Here is a 22,008-nt window from a genome sequence, read left to right on the forward strand (position 1 = left end):
TGCTAACCACTGTGCCACCGTGCCTCCAGGGAAAGTTGAAATGTTGGGCCACAGGGCGGTGTGGTTGATTGGTGTGGGCGTCCCAGAGATGTTCCCTAAAGCACTCTGTTAGGAGGCGTCCAGTCTCCCCAATGTAGAGGAGACTGCATTGGGAGCAATGGATACAATGAATGATATTGGTGGATGTGCAGGTAAAACTTTGATGGGTGTGGAAGGCTCCTTTAGGGCCTTGGATGGAGGTGAGGGAGGAGGTATGGGCACAGGTTTTGCAATTCCTGCAGTGGCAGGGGAAGGTGCCAGGACTGGAGGGTGGGTTGTCGGGGGCCGTGGGCTTGACCAGGTAGTCACAAAGGGAACGGTCTTTGCAGAAGGCGGAAAGGGGTGGGGAGGGAAATATATCCCGGGTGGTGGGGTCCGTTTGGAGGTGGCGGAAATGTTGATGGATGATTTGGTTTACGCAAAGGTTGGTAGGGTGGAAGGTGAGCATCTGTCCTTGTTACGGTTGGGGGGGTGGGGTCTGAGGGCGGAAGTGCGGGATGTGGACGAGATGCGTTGGAGGGCATCTTTAACCATGTGGGAACGGAAATTGCAGTCTCTAAAGAAGGAGGCCATCTGGTGTGTTTTGTGGTGGAACTGGTCCTCCTGGGAGCAGATACGGTGGAGGCAGAGGAATTGGGAATATGGGATAGCATTTTTGCAGGAGGTAGAAGTGTAATCTAGGTAGCTGTGGGAGTCGGTGGGTTTGTAAAAATGGTATCAAATCAGTCGTCATTAATGGAGATGGAGAGGTCCAGGAAGAGGAGGGAGGTGTCAGAGATGGTCCAGGTAAATTTAAGGTGTCGTCATTAATGGAGATGGAGAGATGATCTGCGCCCACACCTCCTCCCTCACCTCCATCCAAGGCCCTAAAGGAGCCTTCCACACCCATCAAAGTTTTACTTGCACATCCACCAATATCATTCATTGTATCCGTTGCTCCCGATGCGGTCTCCTCTACATTGGGGAGACTGGACGCCTCCTAGCAGAGCGCTTTAGGGAACACCTCTGGGACACCCGCACCAATCAACCACACCGCCCTGTGGCCCAACATTTCAACTCCCCCTCCCACTCAGCTGAGGACATGGAGGTCCTGGGCCTCCTTCACCACTGCTCCCTCACCACCCGACGCCTGGAGGAAGAACGCCTCATCTTCCGCCTCGGAACACTTCAACCCCAGAGCATCAATGTGGACTTCACCAGTTTTCATTTCCCATTCCCCCACCTCACCCCAGTTCCAAACTTCCAGCTCAGCACTGTCCCCATGACTTGTCTTACCTGCCTATCTTCTTTTCCACCTATCCACTCCATCCTCCTCCCTGACCTATCACCTTCACCCCCTCCCTCACTCACCTATTGTACTCTATTCTACTTTCTCCCCACCCCCACCCTCCTCTCATTTATCTTTCCACCCTTCAGGCACTCTGCCTGTATTCCTGATGAAGGGCTTTTGCCCGAAACGTCGATTTTACTGCTCCTCGGATGCTGCCTGAACTGCTGTGCCTTTCCAGCACCACTATAATCTAAACATTCAGTTCCTTAAGCCTGCTCTCCAATTGAATGAGATCATGGTTGCTCTTATTACAACTTCAAATCACATTTTCGCTTTCCCATGGTAACCTTTTGTTCCTTTCCTTAGCAAGAATCAATCTACCCTGTCTCAAAAATGTTAAAGGACTCTGCTTCCATTATTTTCCTAGGAAGAGAGTTTTAACATCTCATGTCCCGTAGAGAGAAAACAAATTCACCTCATCTGTGGTTTAAGTGAGTCACCCCTGATTTTTAAACCATGACTCCAAGTTCTAGATTATTTCACATGAAGACACATCCCTCCACATCTGCCCTGTCGAGACTCCTTTACGATTTCACGTTTCAAACAAGAAACCTCTGTTATATGCACGACTAATACAATGGATTTGGATGATTTAATTCCTGTGAAATTTTCCCACGTGGTTGCATGAGGAGATGCAAATACCTGGCAATGACTCATTTTTCTCAAAAAGTTCTAATAACTTCCTGTCTCTGAGAGTGGAAAGTTAATATTGGGCCAGTCAAAGCGTTCAAGTTGGTGGCTATGATCTAGAGTGTCCCCTTTCATTGCCCTGTATAAGTGAAATGAAAGTTTCGGTCAAAGAACTGGGCTTTGCCACCACCAGGAAATATACAGTTGTGGAGACAAGTATTCACAGTCCTGTCATGGAAGGATAGCTGCACATTGAACAGACAGGGAAATGGTAGACCAGGAATAATTGCTGTCAATGTTAGTGATCAAGCATTTAAAACATATTTGTCTGGCTTTTCTCTGTTAAATGAATAGTGCTATTAAAATAATAGTCACATGAACATATTAAAGAACCAGCAGTTAATAGTAACAATTCTCAAGGGCCATTATATGCAGTCATAATATCCAAGTAGTCATGATTCAAGTCACATTTTGGGGTATAATGACAGTTCTGAACAGATTGATTAGAAAATACTTAGTAAAGTGCTCAGTTCTCACTTATTGAGTCAGTTTTCTGGCCTTACAATAGTAATAGGAAACATTACCAACTGGCAATGGGCACAATGAAGTCCTAGTAGTAATTATAATCCATGTTACAGAACAGTCACCACTCAGATAGTTGTCTCAGGAGAGTTTTGAGTGAATCATTTATTTCAAAAATGACAACATGATTTGCATTTATACAGTGCCTTTTCCAATCCCAGGAAAATGCGAACTGCTTCACAAGTGAAGTGTCACTGTGATTGTTTTACAGGGATTGTCAGAAGTCAATTTTCACACAGTAATATCTCACAAAACTCAATGAGATCAATTACCAGTCAGTTTTCTTTTGCCGTGGATTGAGGGATGAAGACTTACTCTAAAACCACAATCTTCTTTGAACAGCACCGGATCTGCCTGACTGGGGAGCGCAGTGGATAGACCATCAGTTTAATGTTTAACCTGACCAATAGCTCCTCTTACAGCATTGGAAATCCTTGGTGCTGATCACTGGTTTCAGGCAGAATTGTAATATTGCAGGATTATTTGGACTCATGACTCTAGAGAAAGAAGCTCGGATATTTGGATGTTCTTTCCATGGGATAGGTACTAACAGGATGCAGGCCTGCTGACTCTGGAATGGGTGCTATGCCAGGCACAAGGGCTGCTGGGTGTCATGAAGGACTGGATAATGGACCCATCTCTGTGCTCCAGGATTTGGTTCCACTTGTAATAAAACATTAAATAGTCCTCCAGCTCTCACGCCCCATCACCCACACATGACTTGTTCATGCCAATTGATGGCATCTCATGTTTCCAGTCACCCCTTTGATCCTGCATGGTTTCCTAGGTCGCACTAACCAACTGAACTACCCAATGTCAAAATAATGCCCTCTACCCACCCTTCTCACGTTTCATGCCAACCCATACCACTCTGCTCCTCATATCTGATTATCACTCCTATGTCTTTGTGGTACCAACCACAACCCCACCCATGATTCATTGTCTTTACATCCACCACACAAGATCACCCAACATTCACCGCCATGGAAAGTTGGTTACATAGTTGCAATACCACTGGGCTAGTATTCCAAAGATCTAGGTGAGTGGTATGGGTTGGCACTCTTACCATGGCAGCTGATGAAATTTTAATTTCAGTTTGTAAATCTGGATTATAAAGCTTGCATCAGTGACGGTGACCATGAAATCATCATCAATTGTTATAAAAAGCCACATGGTTCACTAATGTCCTTAAGGAAGGAAAACTGACATCCTTAGATGGCCTGATCTACAGGGGACTCCAGACCTACAGCATTGTGGTTGACTTTACCTTCTCTCTGAAATGACTGAGCATGCCACTGTATTTGAGAGCAATTAGGAATGGACAATTAATATTTATTTTCATGAGGGAATTATCTTTGAAAGGATATAAATGCTTTAAAATAATTTAAAGTTAAAACTATTAATAGATTAATAGTTTGGGAGATGTGGTCTAGCAGTGTTATCACTGGACTGGTAATCCAGAGAATCAGGTAATGTTCTGGTGATCTGGTTTCAAAGCCCACTACAGCAGATGGTAGAATTTGGGTTCAATAAAAAAAATCTAAAATTAAGCAATGATTGATGACCATGAACCTATTGCTGATTGTCAGCTAAAACCCATCTGGTTCACTAATGCCCTTTAGGGAAGGATACTGCCATCCTACATGAAACTCCAGACCCACGACAATTTGATTGACTCTTGAGGATGGGCAATAAATATTGGCCCCGCCGATGAGATCTGCATCCTGTGAATGAATGAAAAAAACTTAAAGGGGTTAAAGTGATATCAATTGCAGTGAACAAAAATATAACATTACTTGCAATATGTGCTTTTATTTTTGAAAAAAATGTCAGCATGGATCCTGATGTCTGTCTACTTTTATTCTTTATTCCTTAATAATTGTGAGATTAACTAGTTTGAAAAATATCTAAATGAACTGTGTTTTAAAAATGTTTAAGGGAAAGTGTGAAAAACAAAAATCTCTGAGATATATGCTTCTATTATGAAAGTGAGCTCTGAAATACTGAAAGGGCTTTGAGACAATTGAACATGTTGGAAAATCCAAGAAAGGACTATCAAAATTTCAAAAGACAGTTTGAAATGATCAGCAGATTTCAACAGTTTTCTAAACAAAGTAAAATTGCAATATATAAATCGCTCAGTGAATTGGACCCCACCCCTCCTTCTCAGACCTACAAATATAATAATTAATCTTTCTGCTGGCATCTATCATCTAATTTCACCATACACTCTCCATTTGCTACATGTGTAGTTTTGGAAATATGCCAATCTCCAATTGGGTTAAAAGCTTTGCCTTCTATAGACTGGCCTTGATCAGTCTGTGACAAAATTGCTAATTTGACTCTTTCTGCTTGGGTCTCTGATCTAAATGAACGATATAAAACAGCCAAGTGTGGATAATTGTTTCTGAAATTGGAATTGATGAATAATTATATAAGGGTTGCTATTTCAAGCACTTCAATTGGAAAATGATATGAAGTTTAAGAAGCATCGCAGTGATCTAACATATAGACAATCTTTTGATTATCCCAGAAGCCATTAAGGAATACATAGGACTTTACTACATGTACTGGAGCAGTTGGGATTAATGTCAGGCCAAAGGAAAGGAAGGGTTCTTGCAGTCATAAGGATACACTAGACCATCAAGGGCTGTGGATGTACAACATAGGCCAGTTGGATTATTTATATATTATAGGACCCTTTTGTGAAGAAATTTGGTAAATCGCCGCTCTCCAAAAAGAATTGACAAAAGAAGGATGAACAAAAGGGGCCAGTTGTAATTCATTAAGCATCAGATCTTCAACCAATCTGCAATATAGACATATTGGTTAATGGTAAAAAGATAAAGTCGCCATAGCCCTGCTGAAATACAGGGTTCTCGCATTGGAGAGAGAGATAGCTGGTGGTGGTCAGACCTAAGAGCCACCATGTCTCAGGTGAGGTTAATAATGATCTAGAGTTGAAAAGTGTGGTGCTGGAAAAGCACAGCAGGTCAGACAGCATCTGAGGAGCAGTAGAGTCAATGTTTTGAGCATAAGCTCTTCATCGTGAATGACTCTCCTGCACCTCAGATGCTGCCTGATTGGCTGTGCTTTTCCAGCACCACACTTATCGACTCTAATCCCCAACATCTTCAGTCCTCACTTTCTCCTCCTTAATAATTATCAAGCCAATCAAGTTACATGTTAGTTTCATGGGAATACATCATGTTTTATGGGTTGTGTACAGGTTTTAGGGATTTTTTTTGTTCATTTTTACAAGGAAAATGCAAATCAGTAGCTGTGTTCAGAACTGTTGAGAGACCAAATGAGTGAATTTGGCCAGTTGCAGCTTCGCGGAGTTCCTGAAGGAACTTAATCAGTGACCAGTTTGGTTAGATTTCTGTTAAAAAAATTTAACTGTTTGTTTAAAACAATACTTACCAATGCTGCTGATCTCTACCACATACTTGCAATTGTTCGCTGATCTGTTGATAACTAATACTTCAACCATTCTACTGTCTTTTATTCCCTGCTGATTTTTGGCTGTGCAGTAATATTGATGATTTTGCTGTTTGAAGGATTGACAATGTAGATCCAATTTATTGGTGTCAGATATCTCTGAATTTTGAGACGAGGTCCTTTCATTCCATTGGTAGTATATGGGAAGGGATCCCCGGACAGATTCACAGGAGATTGACACTGACCCCCCAGAACATGAGACATTTGGTGGTGAAGTGAATTTGAGAACAGGAATGGACACGGATTCTGTGGAAAAGAAACAAATATTCATGTACTGCATAAATATCCAAAACTTAAATGCTGAGTATCTAACACAGTTTAGCCATGGCTCCTCTTGTTGGAATCTCACCAGCATATTTAACTCTCCATGACTCTCCTAGCAACCTGAACTAGAATGACTACCATTAGATAATAGCAGAGTAGGTCTCCAGATTAGGGCAGAAATGTTGAGGATGAATCAACATGAATGTCAGTGCCAATAATTTCTTTCGGCAACAGGCAGTCAGCCTTCAAAGTTACTGAACGATTTTACTCTCAAATATGATGAAGTCAAATCAGTGATTAATGGAGCAGAAAATTACAATGAAAATTTACCAGGTATTGGTTACAGGTTTTGCAGATTTAAGTAAGGAATGTAATTGCGTTGGAGCTCAGTGAACTGCTGCTGAAAGAGATTACTTTATCTGAAATTGGAGGTTGTGAGGGTGTGCGAGAATCAGAAAATGAGATGGTTGGTGAAGGTTGAGAAAAATTAATGGAATGACCTTCTTTGAATTTTACAATCCATTTTTCATCTGACATTGGACCGGTATGAGAGGAAGGCAACATAGATCATGGCAAAGTGAAATGGGAGCTGGTGGTGAGGATATTTTGGGTGGTGGATGGGATCTTTGTTGATCATATGAATGTTAATCAACTGAGATGAAGGTGACTCATGGCGTGAAGTTTGCTTAGGGGGAGACTGCCAGATTGGACTCCTGCAGTTCCCAGTTCATGAGCATCATTGGAAATGTATTTCCCTGCTCCAGCTGGAAGACCAAGGAAAACAAAGCCTAAATTCATTAAATTCAAATTGATCCCAAAAATAGGAGAAATGGAACCTCATTAGAAAATTTTAATCACTGACCTGTCTCTCCAGCGTGAGATACTCCATCATTTCAAATCCAAAAGTGTTCAGAAAAGATTTACAAGGATGTTGGCCAGGGTTGGAGGGTTTGAGCTATAGGGAGAGGTTGAATTGGCTTGGGCTGTTTTCTTTGGACCATCAAATGCTGAGGGGTGACATTATAGAGGCTTTTAAAATCATGAGGAGCATGGATAGGATAAACAGACAGGGTCTTTTCCCTGACTTGTGGGAGTCCTGAACTAGAGATCATATGTTTAGGGTGACAGGGGAAAGATTTAAAGGGACATAAGGGGCAACTTTTTCACGCAAAAGGTGGTGTGTATATGGAATTAGCTGCCAGAGGAAGTGGTGGAGGCTAGTACAATTACAACATTTTAAAGACATCTGGATGAGTACATGAATAGGAAAGGTTGAGAGGGATATGGGGTCTGTGCTGGCAAATGGGACTAGATTCATTTAGGATATCTGGTCGGCATGGACGTGTTGGACCGAAGGGTCTGTTTCCATGCTGTACATCTCTATGACTCAATGACACTGTGGTTTTATAAGAAATAGCAGGATTGCAGACTTTTAAAAAAAAAGTTGATGGTCCTTCAATACGATACATTCATAAATAATTGAGTTAACTTGCGAAGGGGAAGTTTGCCTTTGAAATGCTCCAGGTTCTGAGCTTGACCCTGAGTGCTTTACTACACACAGTCTTCATTCATTTGGAAAATACACACAAGTCCCTAAAGTAACAAAACATGTAACATCATACAATTCCTTAAGCATATTTTGCCTTCCAATTAAAGCATATCAGAGCTGAAGTGAAGAGTCAACTAGACTCTAAATGTTAGTTTGCTTTCCCTCCGTAGATGCTGCCTCACCTGTTGTGAGTTCCAACATTTTTTGTTTTCAGATAGGCTTGATTTGGACTCCTCCAATCTGTGTACAGTTATGGACAATGAGTTTGGCAATCCTGTCATCACATCACAGACTATCTGCTGCTTCTCAATGGTTAACATTTTATCCATTGTTTTAGAAGCCCATGGCCAGCTATACAGATATAGTCTCTGCCACAGAGTCTACACAGCTGCAACCTCCACCATTGGCTGCCTTTATTCACTTGTGAAGTGTGAGCCTTCAGTTATCTAACTGGACCATTGAAGTCCAGCACTCCATGTTGGTGCATGGTGAGCATAAATCCTGCAAGCACACAAATTCAGAAGGAACCAGTTTCTCTGAACATGCATTGTCACACATTTTCAGTTCCATCCATAACTCCTCAGTTAATGAAACATGCATATCTGTATACAGCCACCCCCGGACATTCAGGTTGGTGGACATTATGATGGTAAGTGAAGCAACTTCCTCTATGTTAATGTCAGGCACAATCCTCTCCAAAAAGAGATAGTCCAACCATTGTTCCTAAACAATCAATAACAATATCATTTTTGAATAATCCATCCATTATATATTCAGAAAGGATTCACCAGAAACTTCCTGGATTAACCCAAGACTAAAGTCTGTTCAAGACCTTGGCACTTGTCACCTGCAGGTCCAACAATTTACTCATTCCTGATTCTCTGATTATTGTGAAATCCTGAGCTCATCCCTCCCTTCCCTTTCCTGATATGTCACTGTTTCTGTGATGTTATTTATATCCTCATCTGGACAGTGGGATGTGGGTAAATATGCGACTACACTCAGCTTTCTTCATCTGGTCAGGTTTTGACAGCTATTTCTCTCTTTCCAGAAGTGTTGTTTAATTCTGATTTCTTCAAAAATATTCAGCCATATCAGCTTTGTTGGTTTCTTCAAACTGTTGCTGCTCTCTGAGACAGCATCGCTCTCTCACTGCTCATTGATGCCATCATTTTGTTAAAGCAGGTACAGACCTTTGAACATCCTGACACTAACTTCTACAATTGTTATCATTGCTCCAAGCTCTCCAACAGTTAGTTGGGCAAACATTATGTTGAATACTCTGCCCTAAATTGGTACTGTATGTAGTTGAGACACTCCATCCTTATGGCTCCCTCATTGGAGCCTCCAGCTTCAATGGCCTTCAATAGTTCACCTCCAAGGAGGTTACATTGGAGGAAGGGGGACAATGCGATCACCTCTGCAAAATGTCTCTTGGCCTAGCTGACAGTCTGCCTGTATCCAGCCATCCTGCATCTGAGAAATTCTCCTAACAGGCAGGAAGATGTTAAGGAGCTTTATCGGTATCACTTTTCCAGTCACAACCTGGTCCAAATGCTCCACCAGGTCAGGAAAATACAGCCCAATGACTAAACAATAAATAAAGAGACTTATTTTACTTTTAAAACAGTGACCACACACCCCCAGATTCTCATATCAATTTCAACTGGGAGATGCAAGAGCAAAGGTTGTGACATTTTGTTCTTATCTATGATATTCAGTCTCACTGATTCCATGGGATGAATGCATCTCATTTCATTTATCCTTTGATCAGCGATATCTCAAGACTTAGGTTAAGAGAGTGCAGAACAGAAGTTTAGTTCACTTGTAGAATTGAATTATTTTAGGCTGACCTGATTATTTGTTTGATTATGTGTATCATCCAACACTCTAGGCAGTCTATGAACCATGGGGTAAAAACAATGACTGCAGATGCTGGAAACCAGATTCTGGATCAGTGGTGCTGGAAGAGCACAGCAGTTCAGGCAGCATCCAAGAAGCAGCGAAATCGACGTTTCGGGCAAAAGCCCTTCTTCAGGAATAAGGGCAGTGAGCCGGAAGCATGGAGAGATAAGCTAGGGGAGGGTGGGGGTGGGGAGAGAGTAGCATAGAGTACAATGGGTGAGTGGGGGAGGAGATGAAGGTGATAGGTCAGGGAAGAAAGGGTGGAGTGTATAGGTGGAAAAGGAGCTAGGCAGGTCGGACAAGTCCGGACAAGTCATGGGGACTGTGCTGAGCTGGAAGTTTGAAACTAGGATGAGGTGGGGGAAGGGGAAATGAGGAAGCTATTGAAGTCTACATTGATGCCCTGGAGTTGAAGTGTTCCGAGACAGAAGATGAGGCATTCTTCCTCCAGGCGTCTGGTGGTGAGGGAGCGGCCGTGAAGGAGGCCCAGGACCTCCATGTCCTCGGCAGAGTGGGAGTGGGAGTTGAAATGTTGGGCCACGGGACGGTGTGGTTGATTGGTGCAGGTGTCTCGGAGATGTTCCCTAAAGCGCTCTGCTAGGAGGCGCCCAGTCTCCCCAATGTAGAGGAGACCGCATTGGGAGCAATGGATACAATAAATGATATTAGTGGATGTGCAGATAATATGAACCATGCTGAGCTTCCAACATTTGGACTAATTCCAATTTTATCATTTTCTGAGAATCACTGCTTTTGAGACTCGTGGCTTCTGTATTTATAATCTAATAGCCTTAGTCTGAATGCAAGCATTTAATTACATGATATCTAACAATGACCTGATATGATTTGACTTGACTTATTATTGTCACATGTACCGAGGTAAAGTGAAAGGTATTGTTTTGCATGCAGTACAGGCAGATCATAACACACAGGATTCAACAGGGGATATCTGACTGTAGTTATTAATTATTGCCTATCATGCATCATGTCAGAGATGAAAAATGCGTTGCTGGAAAAGTGCAGCAGGTCAGGCAGCATCCAAGGAGCAGGAGAATCGATGTTTCGGGCATAAGTCATTCTTCAGGCTTATGCCCGAAACGTCGATTCTCCTGCTCCTTGGATGCTGCCTGACCTGCTGCACTTTTCCAGGAACACATTTTTCAGCTCTGATCTCCAGCATCTGCAGTCCTAGCTTTCTCCTAGTTGATCATATCAGAGAGCCTACTAAATATGTTAATGATTTGTTTACATTTCCTAGAAAATTAATATTTCCTGTTCAATACTCTGACTATTTGTAGCTACTAATATTAATGACATTGAACCAAGTACAGACGGAGCAAACTGTGGTGATTTCATTCCCATGGAATGTATTTATCAATAGCCTGAAGTTAAGCAAATTGTATACATCATACCAAATTGTGCAGTTTGGTTTCCTTTCCAGAAAGAATGTACTTGCTTTATAGAGAGTGCAACAGGAGCTTATCAGATTAATTCCTGGGATAGTGGAATTATGATGCAAGGAGAGATTTGAGGAAGCTGGGTCTACATTCCTAGGAATTTTGCAAGTTAAGGGGTGGCCTTATTGAAACTTATGACAGGGTGTGACAGGCTGGATGCAGATAATATGTTTCTCCTGAAAGACTGAAGCGACTGGGCTTGTCTACCCTTGAGTTTAGAAGACTGAGAGGGGATATGATTGAGACATATAAGATTATGAAAGGATTGGACACTCTGGCAGCAGGAAACATGTTTCCACTGATGGGTGCATGCCGAACCAGAGGACACAGCTTAAAAATACGGGGTAGACCATTTAGGACAGAGATGAGGAGAAACTTCTTCACCTAGAGAGTGGTAGCTGTGTGGAATGCTCTGTCCCAGAGGGCAGTGGAGGCCCAGTCTCTGCATTCATTTAAGAAAGAGTTGGATAGAGCTCTCAAAGATAGTGGAATCAAGGGTTATGGAGATAAGCAGGAAGCAGATACTGATTAGGAATGATCAGCCATGATCATATTGAATGGCGGTGCAGGCTCGAAGGGCTGAATGGCCTACTCCTGCACCTATTGTCTATTGTCTATTGTCTGTTGTCCTGCTATTGAGGGTAAGACCACAGGGGCTAATCTCAGGATAAGAGGGGACGTTATTTAACATTGAGCTGTGGTGGTGGGGGGTGACTACAGAAGCAATGGAGACTCAGTTTTGGGACTGTTTAAGACTGAAATTGATTGATCAAGGTGACAGAGAATACTGTGACAAGATAATGTTGAGGTGATGATCAGTCGTAATAATGCACTGTCAGGGGACTAGTAGAAGTAAATAGGTTAGCCAAGTTTAAGAGGCATTTAGGCAGACACATGAACAAACAGGGAGCAAGGGATTATGGACCATATATAGGATTAGTTCAGAATGGTATCATAGTCTGCACAGGCATGGTGTGATATTCTATGTTAAATGTTCAAATTGAAAGGTGGAGCAAGCTCAATGGGCTGAAAGGCCTCCTCCTGTACCTAAGGTCTTATGTTTGTTTTCTTCATTCATGAGTATTGGCATTGCGAGCTGGGCCAGCATTTATTGCCCATGAACGGAGGGTCTAGACTATTTTAAAGTTAGTTAAGGCTCAATCACATTGGTGTGGGTCTGGAGATATGTGTAAGCCAGACTGGATACGGATGGCAGATTTCCTTCCATAAAAGTCATCAGTGAACCAAATAGGTGTTTACAACAATCTACAGTAATTACATGGATGCCAGTGACTAGCTTTTAATTTCCGATCATGTTGTGAATTCAAGTTTCATCATCTATCACAGTAGGATTCAAACCTGTGAAACATTCATCAAACATTTCAGTTGAGAGTAAGAAAGAAAATCAGTGAGACACGTACCGTGAGTTACTTGCAGCATTAAGGCAAACCTTAAATCAAGGCCAGGTCGATCAATCCCACAGCTGTACCATCCTGCATCTCTCCAGTGAAGGTTTTCCATTGTAACAATAAATACTCCTTGTGCCTTGTTATCTTTAATTGACATTCTTCCTCGTTGTCCCTCTGGATTGTCTGTTCTCACCACATATGTACATTGATTAGTCCAACCATGACACCAGTATTTCATGTTTTGCTGGTACTGTTTGTCATAAGAACAATTTATTATAATCGTTCTTCCCACAATTCCTTTTACTTTCTTTTTCGCTGACAATGCACCTGAAGCTGGGTAGACAACATTTCATAAGTTGAACAGGGAAGAAATACTTCAAACCAACACATTTTAATAAGAATTAGTCCTGTAGATAGGAATATCTCAAGTACATCTATTAACACTGTTGAATTTCTTATAGTTTGTGTTGAAAGGAAATATTAGTATAGTGACCTGTCACAGCCTCAGAATGTGACAGATCCTATGGTTTTGTCTCGTGGGAGCATTTGGAGATTGATAACTTTCTTGACCCGCCTGCAGTAATCAAGAGCAGGGAACCTGGAAATTGGGATTCAGTCACATTCTGTGGGGCTTAATTCCATGGATAATGTCTTGTGTTTGCAGGTTGATCATGGGGTTGGAAAGTAGAAACCTGCTTCTTGGGTTGAGATGTTGGTGGCTATATGAAGTTGGGGGAGATCAGAAGGGTAGAGAAGGGACTTCCTGATTGGTCGCTGCTGGCCAAGGGAAGACACAGGATCCACCAATGAAGAGGAAAGGCACAATACCCCTGATAGCTCAGTCCCTAACCTTCCTTGAATTGTCATATTTCTCAGCCAATAGGAGAATTTGAAGGAACAATTTGAGCTAATTAACATATTTAAAAGCCGAGCCACCTCCCTGGCGTCTCACATTTTCCGCTAAAGTGAGAATTGGGTGGATTGGTGATGGGATTCGGTCAAGATTCAAACTTCTTATAACTCAAACCTCAGCTGGTAACAGCCCCACCTACATGCTAAGGATTAAAGTATGTTCCTTAGTTATGTTGGTGGTGGTGCCGGCTGTGGCTTTGTATTGGCACCCTCATGTCTGTGTTAATACGTTGTTTGATCAAATTCTACCCACAGCTGAAGATCTCAGTTGTCATTCCAGTTCAGTGCTGAAGGAGGGCACTACATGCCGTAGAGTCATAGAGATGTACAGCATGGAACCAGACCCTTCGATCCAACCCATCCACGCCGACCAGATATCCCAATCCAATCTACTCCCACCTGCCAGCACCCAGCCCATATCCTTCCAAACCCTTCCTACTCATATACCCATCCAGATGCCTCTTAAATGTTGCAATTGTACCAACTTCCACCACATCCTCTGGCAGCTCATTCCATACACATACCACCCTCTGTGTGAAAAGATTGGCCCTTATATCTCTTTTATATCTTTCCCCTCTCACCCTAAACATATGCCCTCTAGGTCTGAACTCCCCGACCCCAGGGAAAAGACTTTGCCTATTTATCCTATCCATGCCCCTCACAAGTTTGTAAACTTCTATAAGGTCACCCCTCGACCTCTGATGCTCCAGGGAAAATAGCCCCAGCCTGTTCAGCCTCTCCCTGTAGCTCAAATCCTCCAATCCTGGCAACATCCTTTTAAATCTTTTCTGAACCCTTTCAAGTTTCACAACATCTTTCCGATAGGAAGGAGACCAGAATTGCACGCAATCTTCCAACAGTGGCCTAACCAATGTCCTGTACAGCCGCAAAATGACCACCCAACTCCTGTACTCAATACTCTGACCAATAAAGGAAAGCATACCAAACGCCTTCTTCACTATCCTATCTACCTGCGACTCCACTTTCAAGAAGCTATGAACCTGCACTTCAAGGTCTCTCTGTTCAGCAACACTCTCTAGGACCTTACCATTAAGTGTATAAGTCCTGCTCTGATTTGCTTTCCCAAAATGCAGCACCTCGCATTTATTTGAATTAAACTCCATCTGCCACTTCTCAGCCCATGAAGAAGTAACAAAGAGGATTGATGAGGGCAGAACAGTAGATGTGATCTATGTGGACTTCAGTAAGGCGTTCGACAAGGTTCCCCATGGAGACTGATTAGCAAGGTTAGGTTTCATGGAATACAGGGAGAACTAGTCATTTGGATACAGGACTGGCTCAAAGGTAGAAGACAGAGGGTGGTGGTAGAGGGTTGTTTTTCAGACTGAAGGCCTGTGACTAGTGGAGTGCCACAAGGATCAGTGCTGGGTCCTCTACTTTTTGTCATTTACATAACTGATTTGGATGGGAGCATAAGAGGTACAGTTAGTAAGTTTGCAAATGACACCACGTATTCCCTGTATTCCATGAGAAATACCCATGCTAATCAGTCTTCCATGGGGAACCTTGTCGAACGCCTTACTGAAGTCCATATAGATCACGTCTACTGCTCTGCCCTCATCAATCCTCTTTGTTACTTCTTCAAAAAACTCAATATGTTTGTGAGACATGATTTCCCATGCACAAAGCCATGTTGACTATCCCTAATCAGTCCTTGCCTTTCCAAATACATGTACATCCTGTCTCTCAGGATTCCCTTCAACAACTTGCCCACCACTGAGGTCAGGCTCACTGGTCTATAGTTCCCTTGTTCGTCCTTACCGCCCTTCTTAAACAGTGGCACCACGTTTGCCAACCTCCAGTCTTCTGCACCTCACCTGTGACTATCGATGATACAAATATCTCAGCAAGAGGCCCAGCAATCACTTCTCTAGTTTCCCACAGAGTTCTCGGGTACACCTGATCAGGTCCTGGGGATTTATTCACCTTTAACCATTTCAAGGCATCCAGCACTTCCTCCTCTGTAATCCGGACATTTTGCAAGATGTCACCATCTATTTCCCTACAGTCTATATCTTCCATATCCTTTTCCACAGTAAATACTGATGCAAAATATTCATTTAGTATCTCCCCCATTTTCTGTGGCTCCACACAAAGGCCGCCTTGTTGATCTTTGAAGGGCCCTATTCTCTCCCTAGTTAGCCTTTTGTCCTTAATATATTTGTAAAAACCCTTTGGATTCTCCTTAATTCTATTTGCCAAAGCTATCTCATGTCCACTTTTTGCCCTCCTGATTTCCCTCTTAAGTATACCCCTTCTGCCTTTATCCTCTTCTAAGGATTCACTCGATCTATCCTGTCTGTACCTGACATATGCTTCCTTCTTTTTCTTAACCAAACCCTCAATTTCTTTATTCATCAGCGAAGAGGGTTACCTCAGATTATATGTGTATCACATGGAATACTACCGATTGTGCGACATTTCTGATAAGAGCCATTTAATTGGCTGGAGAAGGGGGTGATGGAGACTGTCCCATTTCAATATTGTTCAGAGCCTTTACTGGAAGGCTTCCCACTCTGACCTCAACTGAGATCAATTCATGGCTTCATCTTGCTGCCATTGTTACAAAGTCTGTATGTTCAGTATGATATCTAAACTCAGCCATGTTTGTTTGTGGGTTCCCAGGGGGATCCTTATCCAAAGCCCCCCAGTGCCTGACTACGGGATTTTACATCAGTAGGCTTGGTTGCTGGGATTACCTGCTGAAAGCCTTCAACTCGTCCTTGCTACCAACAAATCCTCCTTCACACCACTTTCCCAATGACCTCTGCCCCATGAGACCTCTTACACCGTGACTTGCCTGTTTCTGACTCTATGCTCACCATCTTCCAATGGCATTCAGGTCCTGAAGACCTGCTGCCTTTGGTGGGAAGGCTGTCCATCACTAGGTCCCTCATTGTAGGGGAGAGCCTCGTTATCATCTGTTGAGTGCCTGATTGTTTCAAGATGCAACAGGCCTCTGGAAAAGAGGTATTATAAGGGTCTCACTGGCTTTCCAGGCAGCCACTGCAACCCGTATCACGTGCATATGATGCAACCCCATATTTACCCTATCATGTGGACAGAAACGTTCCTGATGGAAAAGTAGCTGTGGTGTAAGTTTAAGTACTTCACAAAATGCTCGTTAACAATTACTCTTCAACCAACAATCACTGAGGAAAAAAGATAGTCTGGTTATTTTCTTCTGCCTGACTGGAGAACTTGGGTTTGTATAAATTCATGACCATTTCTGCATCATTACAAAAATGGCATATCTTCAAATAAATAATGACTTTTGTGTACTTTGGGACATCTGAAGGTTGTGAAAGATTCTACATAAATGTGAACTTTTCTTCATAATGGCAACAACAATAAAATTTGAGATTTTCTCCAATTCATTCATTTATGGGTGGCACAGTGGCTCAGTGGTTATCACTGCTGCCTCACAGTGCCAGGGAGCCGGCTTCGATTCCAGCCTCGGGTGACTGTCTGTGTGGAGTTTATACATTTCTCCCTGTGTCTGCATGGGTTTCCTCCAGGTGCTCCAGTTACCTCCCACAATCCAAGGATGTGCAGATCAGGTGAATTGGCCATGCTAAATTGCCCATACTCTAGGTGCATTAGTCAGGGGTAAATGTAGAGAAATGGGTCTGGGTGGGTTACTCTTCAGAGGGTCGGTGTGGACTTGTTTAGCCAAATGGCCTGTTTCCACACTGTAGGGAATCTAATCACTGTGGAATCGGTGAAATATTTTACACTCTCTCCATTGTTGGCTGCTATCACGTGTTTAGCAAAATCAAGATTACACCTCACTGTGTGGGAGGTTTGCAACTGGCTTCCACTTCCTAGGAAACTACAATGACTGTTTGGCCTAGCATGACAGAGAAAAACCACTCACTGGTCGAACTAGAAACAACTGTCGCATTGAACAAGAAGTAGCTTGCTGCCTATTAGGCAGTTGGTTAGCTTAGTTGGCTGGATGGTTGGTTTGCATGTAGAGTGATGCCAACTTCGGGTTTAAATCCCGCCCTGACTACAGACACCATGAAGGCCTCTTTGACCTTTCCCCTTGCCCAAAGCATGGTGATCCTCAGGTTAAACCAACCACCAGTTCTCTTTCTCTCATGAGGGAGCAGCCCAAAGGTCATAGTCAAACAGCTCAGAAACAGACACTTCGGTCCAACCCGTCCATGCCGAACATAATCTCAAACTAAACTAGTCCTACCTGCTTGCTCGTAGCCCATTTCCCTCCAAACTTTTCTTATTCATGTACCTATCTAAGTATCTTTTAAATGGACATTTTCTACTATTAATCCCTATTAGCAACAAGTTACATTGTTATAATATAGAATCCCTACAGTGTGGAAGCAGGCCATTTGGCCCATCGAACCCACACCAAACCATTGAACAGCAACCTACTACCCTACCTTATCTCTTATTATGAGAAACATTGTTACAGAGACAATGCATAGGGCCTGGATGTTAGGCTGTAACATCTTCGAGATTCTAAACCGTTCACTGTCAGGTCCATGTGCTTCACCATAGTGGGTGGTGTTACTGGCACACATCTTTATTAACTTTTCATATCCTTCTACAATGCCCTCAATTGCAGTAGGATTTGGAGAGGGAAAACCACATAGTTCATGCAACAAAAACATAAGAAGGAGGTTTTTCTTTATTCCTTTCTAGGTTGTGGGTGACATTGGCCAGACCAGCATTTATGATCCAGCATCAACTACACGGAGGACCTTATTGCCAACAACATTGCTATGGGTCTGAAGTCTTGTGTAGGCCGGACCTGGCAAGGACAGCATTTTCCATTGGCGTTCAACAAGGGAAAGCAAAGGGGCTTGAAGAAAGTATTTGAAGATAATAAACACAGTGGGCAGAATCTTATAGAATTGTAGATGACATGAGAGATGGTGAATTTTGTGTCAGAATGGGGCGAGAATTCCAGCAAGGCCCATTTCTGCATCGGGAAAAACTTGCTACATGTTTTATGCATCTATAGTGAGGCATGTTTCTCAACAAGAAGCAATGATACACCAATTAAGGAGGATTATAACTTGTTAAATGCCTCATTAATGTCACAACTGACCTCATCAATACTTAGCTTCAGCTAGCCATTGAGAATTCTCGAAATGGAAATCAGAGCAGTTAACTGCCTAAATCATGCTCTTCGGTTGCTCCAAAGGCCTTTATATTGAATACTGGGCACCAACATGTCACTGTGTACTTCATATGCTTCAGCCCCACATTGACAGACATTGGCATTACAACTGGTGCTAGCCTTTAAGAACCCTCATGATACATCTCCAAACCATTTACAGGACAGATCTGGACTTTAACATTGCAATAGCAAACATCATTATAACGTTGTAGTAAGGACATTGTATAGCCAGGGACATTCACCAGCTCATGGACTAGACCAGGGACATTCACCAGCTCATGCACTCATTCCAAGCCTACCTGCAAACTTAGAACATCCGCCTTGCCTCTCCATTCTTTATCTTTTTGCATACTATCCTCTCAGTCCGAGGTACCAGGCTTATATTACTTGTGTCATGTCTCACTACTTAACACAGGCACAAAGTTTGGAACCTCATCATAATTGTCAGTTGGTCTCAATCAAATCAAGAGGGATAATCTTCCCTCAGGTGTTTCACAGCATAGGAAGTCAAGACCAGTCTCTGATACCAGACTAGAGTTTTGGACCCAGTCTGACAGCCACTTGAGAGGTCACAGTTAGGATATCTTTCACATAATGGGCTGAGGAGCTGAATATCTGACAGCCCAGTTCTCGTCTTAACTCTTTCTGCCCTATTAATGGAGATGAAAGATAATGACACAGCTGAATTGTTTTTTGTGCACACAGGAAGTTATCCCAAGTGAGTGAGCAGGCAAAGCAGGGGATGTTCAGAGATAATGGTGCCAGAGTTTTGGATGAGGGACAATGACTAAAGGCAGATGCTGCAGGCAACAGTGAGAATAGTGGAACATGAGCCTTGGTGGGAGGTAAGTAGCACAGAGAGGGAGAGAAAGAGAGAGAGAGAGAGGTAAGGGGTATGAGGTACTGAGGAGAAGATGGTGCCACTAGTGCTGGAGAAGTGAGGAAACTCATTGACCTTTTTTCTACAATGCTGTATCTTCCTCCAGATGGCAGAGACTGTACTGGCCTGGATTGCAACCTCAGACCAGACTGGCAACTTCAGGCTCGAGAATATGGTGCTGAAAAAGCACAGCAGGTCTGGCAGCATCTGAAAAGCAGGAGAAACGACATCTTGGGCATAAGCCCTTCATGAGAACTCCTGATTTGTCTACGCCCCTAGTGGGCATACTCAGATGGTGCAGGTACAAGAGATGGTAGCCTGTTTGCTATATTTGCTGACTGGTGAGTTGTTCCTGATTTAGTGAAAAGCACTAAGAAATTTCATGACGAGAATCTCTTCAAAAGCCTCAATGCAACTAGCACTTAGCCCAGGGTTATTCCCAGTACATTAGAGCAGCCAGTGTAAGAATATGACAAGGAAACTAATTACTTTGAGGGAGAAATGTTTCAGTTGGACAGGGTTCAGATTCCTGGCAAAATGGAGTTGTCAGAGGATGAACAGCCTGTAGAGAATGTAGAAATGGTCTCTGAACATGTAGGTTACCTTGTTGGGGAGGAATCTGCAATTGGGGAAATAGTTTACATCGAAATGGAGGATTAAAAATTGGGTGGAGAAGCAGAGAGAAGAGCTGAAAAATTGCAGAAAGGACTAAAATGCTGAAGGGAAAGTAAGGTAAGGGAAAGGAAGAGAAATCAGATCAGAAAGAGGAAGCATTGCAAACAGGGAGAATGATAAACTGTAGCATGTTTCAGTTGAAAATGTGGAAGTACATTTGGTAAGTTGTGAAATGTGTTTGTAAATAGTAAATTAGAGGCATTAATTTTTATCAACAGGCTGAAAGCAAACGAATGATCAGATTCATGATGCAGAAATGGGTGAGTTTAACATTATGGTTAGAAAACATACTTGCCAGTAATAGGGGAGAACTCGGTGCTATTCATTACAATTTCATTGCAGCAAAACATTTTAAAGTTAATTTGGATTTGGAGTTGTTTGATGTTTAAGTGTAAAAAGAAAACAGTTATGGTTTGGGAGTACTATATGCAAAAAGTGTACCAGTGATACTTGACTGTTATAACAATATTTTGTTAACAGAAGTTAAATAACAGGAACAATTGCAAACTCAAGACATATTCCGTTTGAGAGATTGTTGCTACTGCAGGCTTCTCTGTATATTGGACATTAGACTATTCAAGAAATAATTTTCTTACAACTTAAATAGGCCACTTTTATGTTTTGATTATTACTCAGATACATTTTCAACCAATGGTATGATTTTTATTGTTTACTATTTACTATTTACAACAATTAACATGGTTTACGACATAGTGATAAATATTTCTGTGGTCCAGTTGTGCAGTTGAAAGACTACTGGACTTTGCCAAAATACTATTCATTAATTTTTGCTGGTTCTTTTAAACCATTTCATGCCTCCAAGTCCTTTAACATCTCTTCCCTATAACCCATACACCAGATTTAAACAAATACAAATTATTCAGCTCTGACTGACACTCACCAGGCAGGGAACAAATGAGAAGAACGAGACGCCACATATCTTATTCACAAAGACCTGATCACTGCTTGTCCTCAGTCACCAAGGTCTTAGTTCTGATATTGAAATAAATGCCTGATAGAACTGTGGTAATAATTTAAAAGAAGAAGAAGATAACAGGAAGCCCAGTGATGAAACCATCGTGAAGCAGATGATGAAACAAGTACTGAAGAAGGAGGGGCAGGAGTAGGCTTTACTGTCACTTGAACTTGCCCTGCCATTCAACATCACCTTAGCTGATCATTGACCTTAAATCAATTCTCCACCCTTTTTCTATATCCTTGATTCTCATAGCTGAAAATCTTTTTATTTCATCCTGAAATAAATTCAATGATAAAAGCATCCACAATCAAACTGACTAGAGATTTTCAAAGCCCTTTTGTTCACCTTCAGAGCTAACTTTTCCACCTTGCTTTATACTGTCAGTAAATATAGAGTTATTCACTTCAGTCTCTTTGCTGGAATTATTAATTTAGATTCGAAAATATCCCTGAGGCAGCAGGGCTTACCTCTGAGTGACGATGCGCCCCAAGACAGAGCACTTGGTGTAGTGGTGCAATGATAACACCCACTTCCTCAATGTTCACAAAACAAAATAATTGATCATTGACTTCAGGAAGACAGGAGGAGGAGGATATGCCCTTATCTATCTCAACAGAGTTGAGGCAGAGAGGGTGAAGAGTGTCAGTTTCCTCAGAGTGATGTTAACAGACTTCTCCATGTAGATGGCAAGGTTACGAAGGTATAACAACATCTTTTCTTCCTCAG

The 22,008-nt window shown here is 42.3% G+C and overlaps 1 protein-coding gene across 1 annotated transcript in view; it reads right to left on the reverse strand.

The window, feature by feature from the left end:
* The window catches only part of LOC132828080 (uncharacterized), a 33,334-nt gene extending 12,051 nt beyond the window's left edge, over nucleotides 1-21,283 (reverse strand). Inside the window, exons 1-3 of the mRNA XM_060844993.1 lie at nucleotides 21,205-21,283; nucleotides 12,679-12,999; nucleotides 6,005-6,328 (exon numbers count right to left, since the gene is read on the reverse strand). Of these exons, the coding sequence (XP_060700976.1) occupies nucleotides 6,005-6,328; nucleotides 12,679-12,999; nucleotides 21,205-21,241 (682 nt within the window). The 5' untranslated portion in view covers nucleotides 21,242-21,283. The remainder of the gene's footprint in view (nucleotides 1-6,004; nucleotides 6,329-12,678; nucleotides 13,000-21,204) is intronic.
* Nucleotides 21,284-22,008: the final 725 nt, after the last annotated feature.

Source organism: Hemiscyllium ocellatum, chromosome 26, assembly GCF_020745735.1.
Source record: "Hemiscyllium ocellatum isolate sHemOce1 chromosome 26, sHemOce1.pat.X.cur, whole genome shotgun sequence".
NCBI lineage: Eukaryota > Metazoa > Chordata > Chondrichthyes > Orectolobiformes > Hemiscylliidae > Hemiscyllium > Hemiscyllium ocellatum.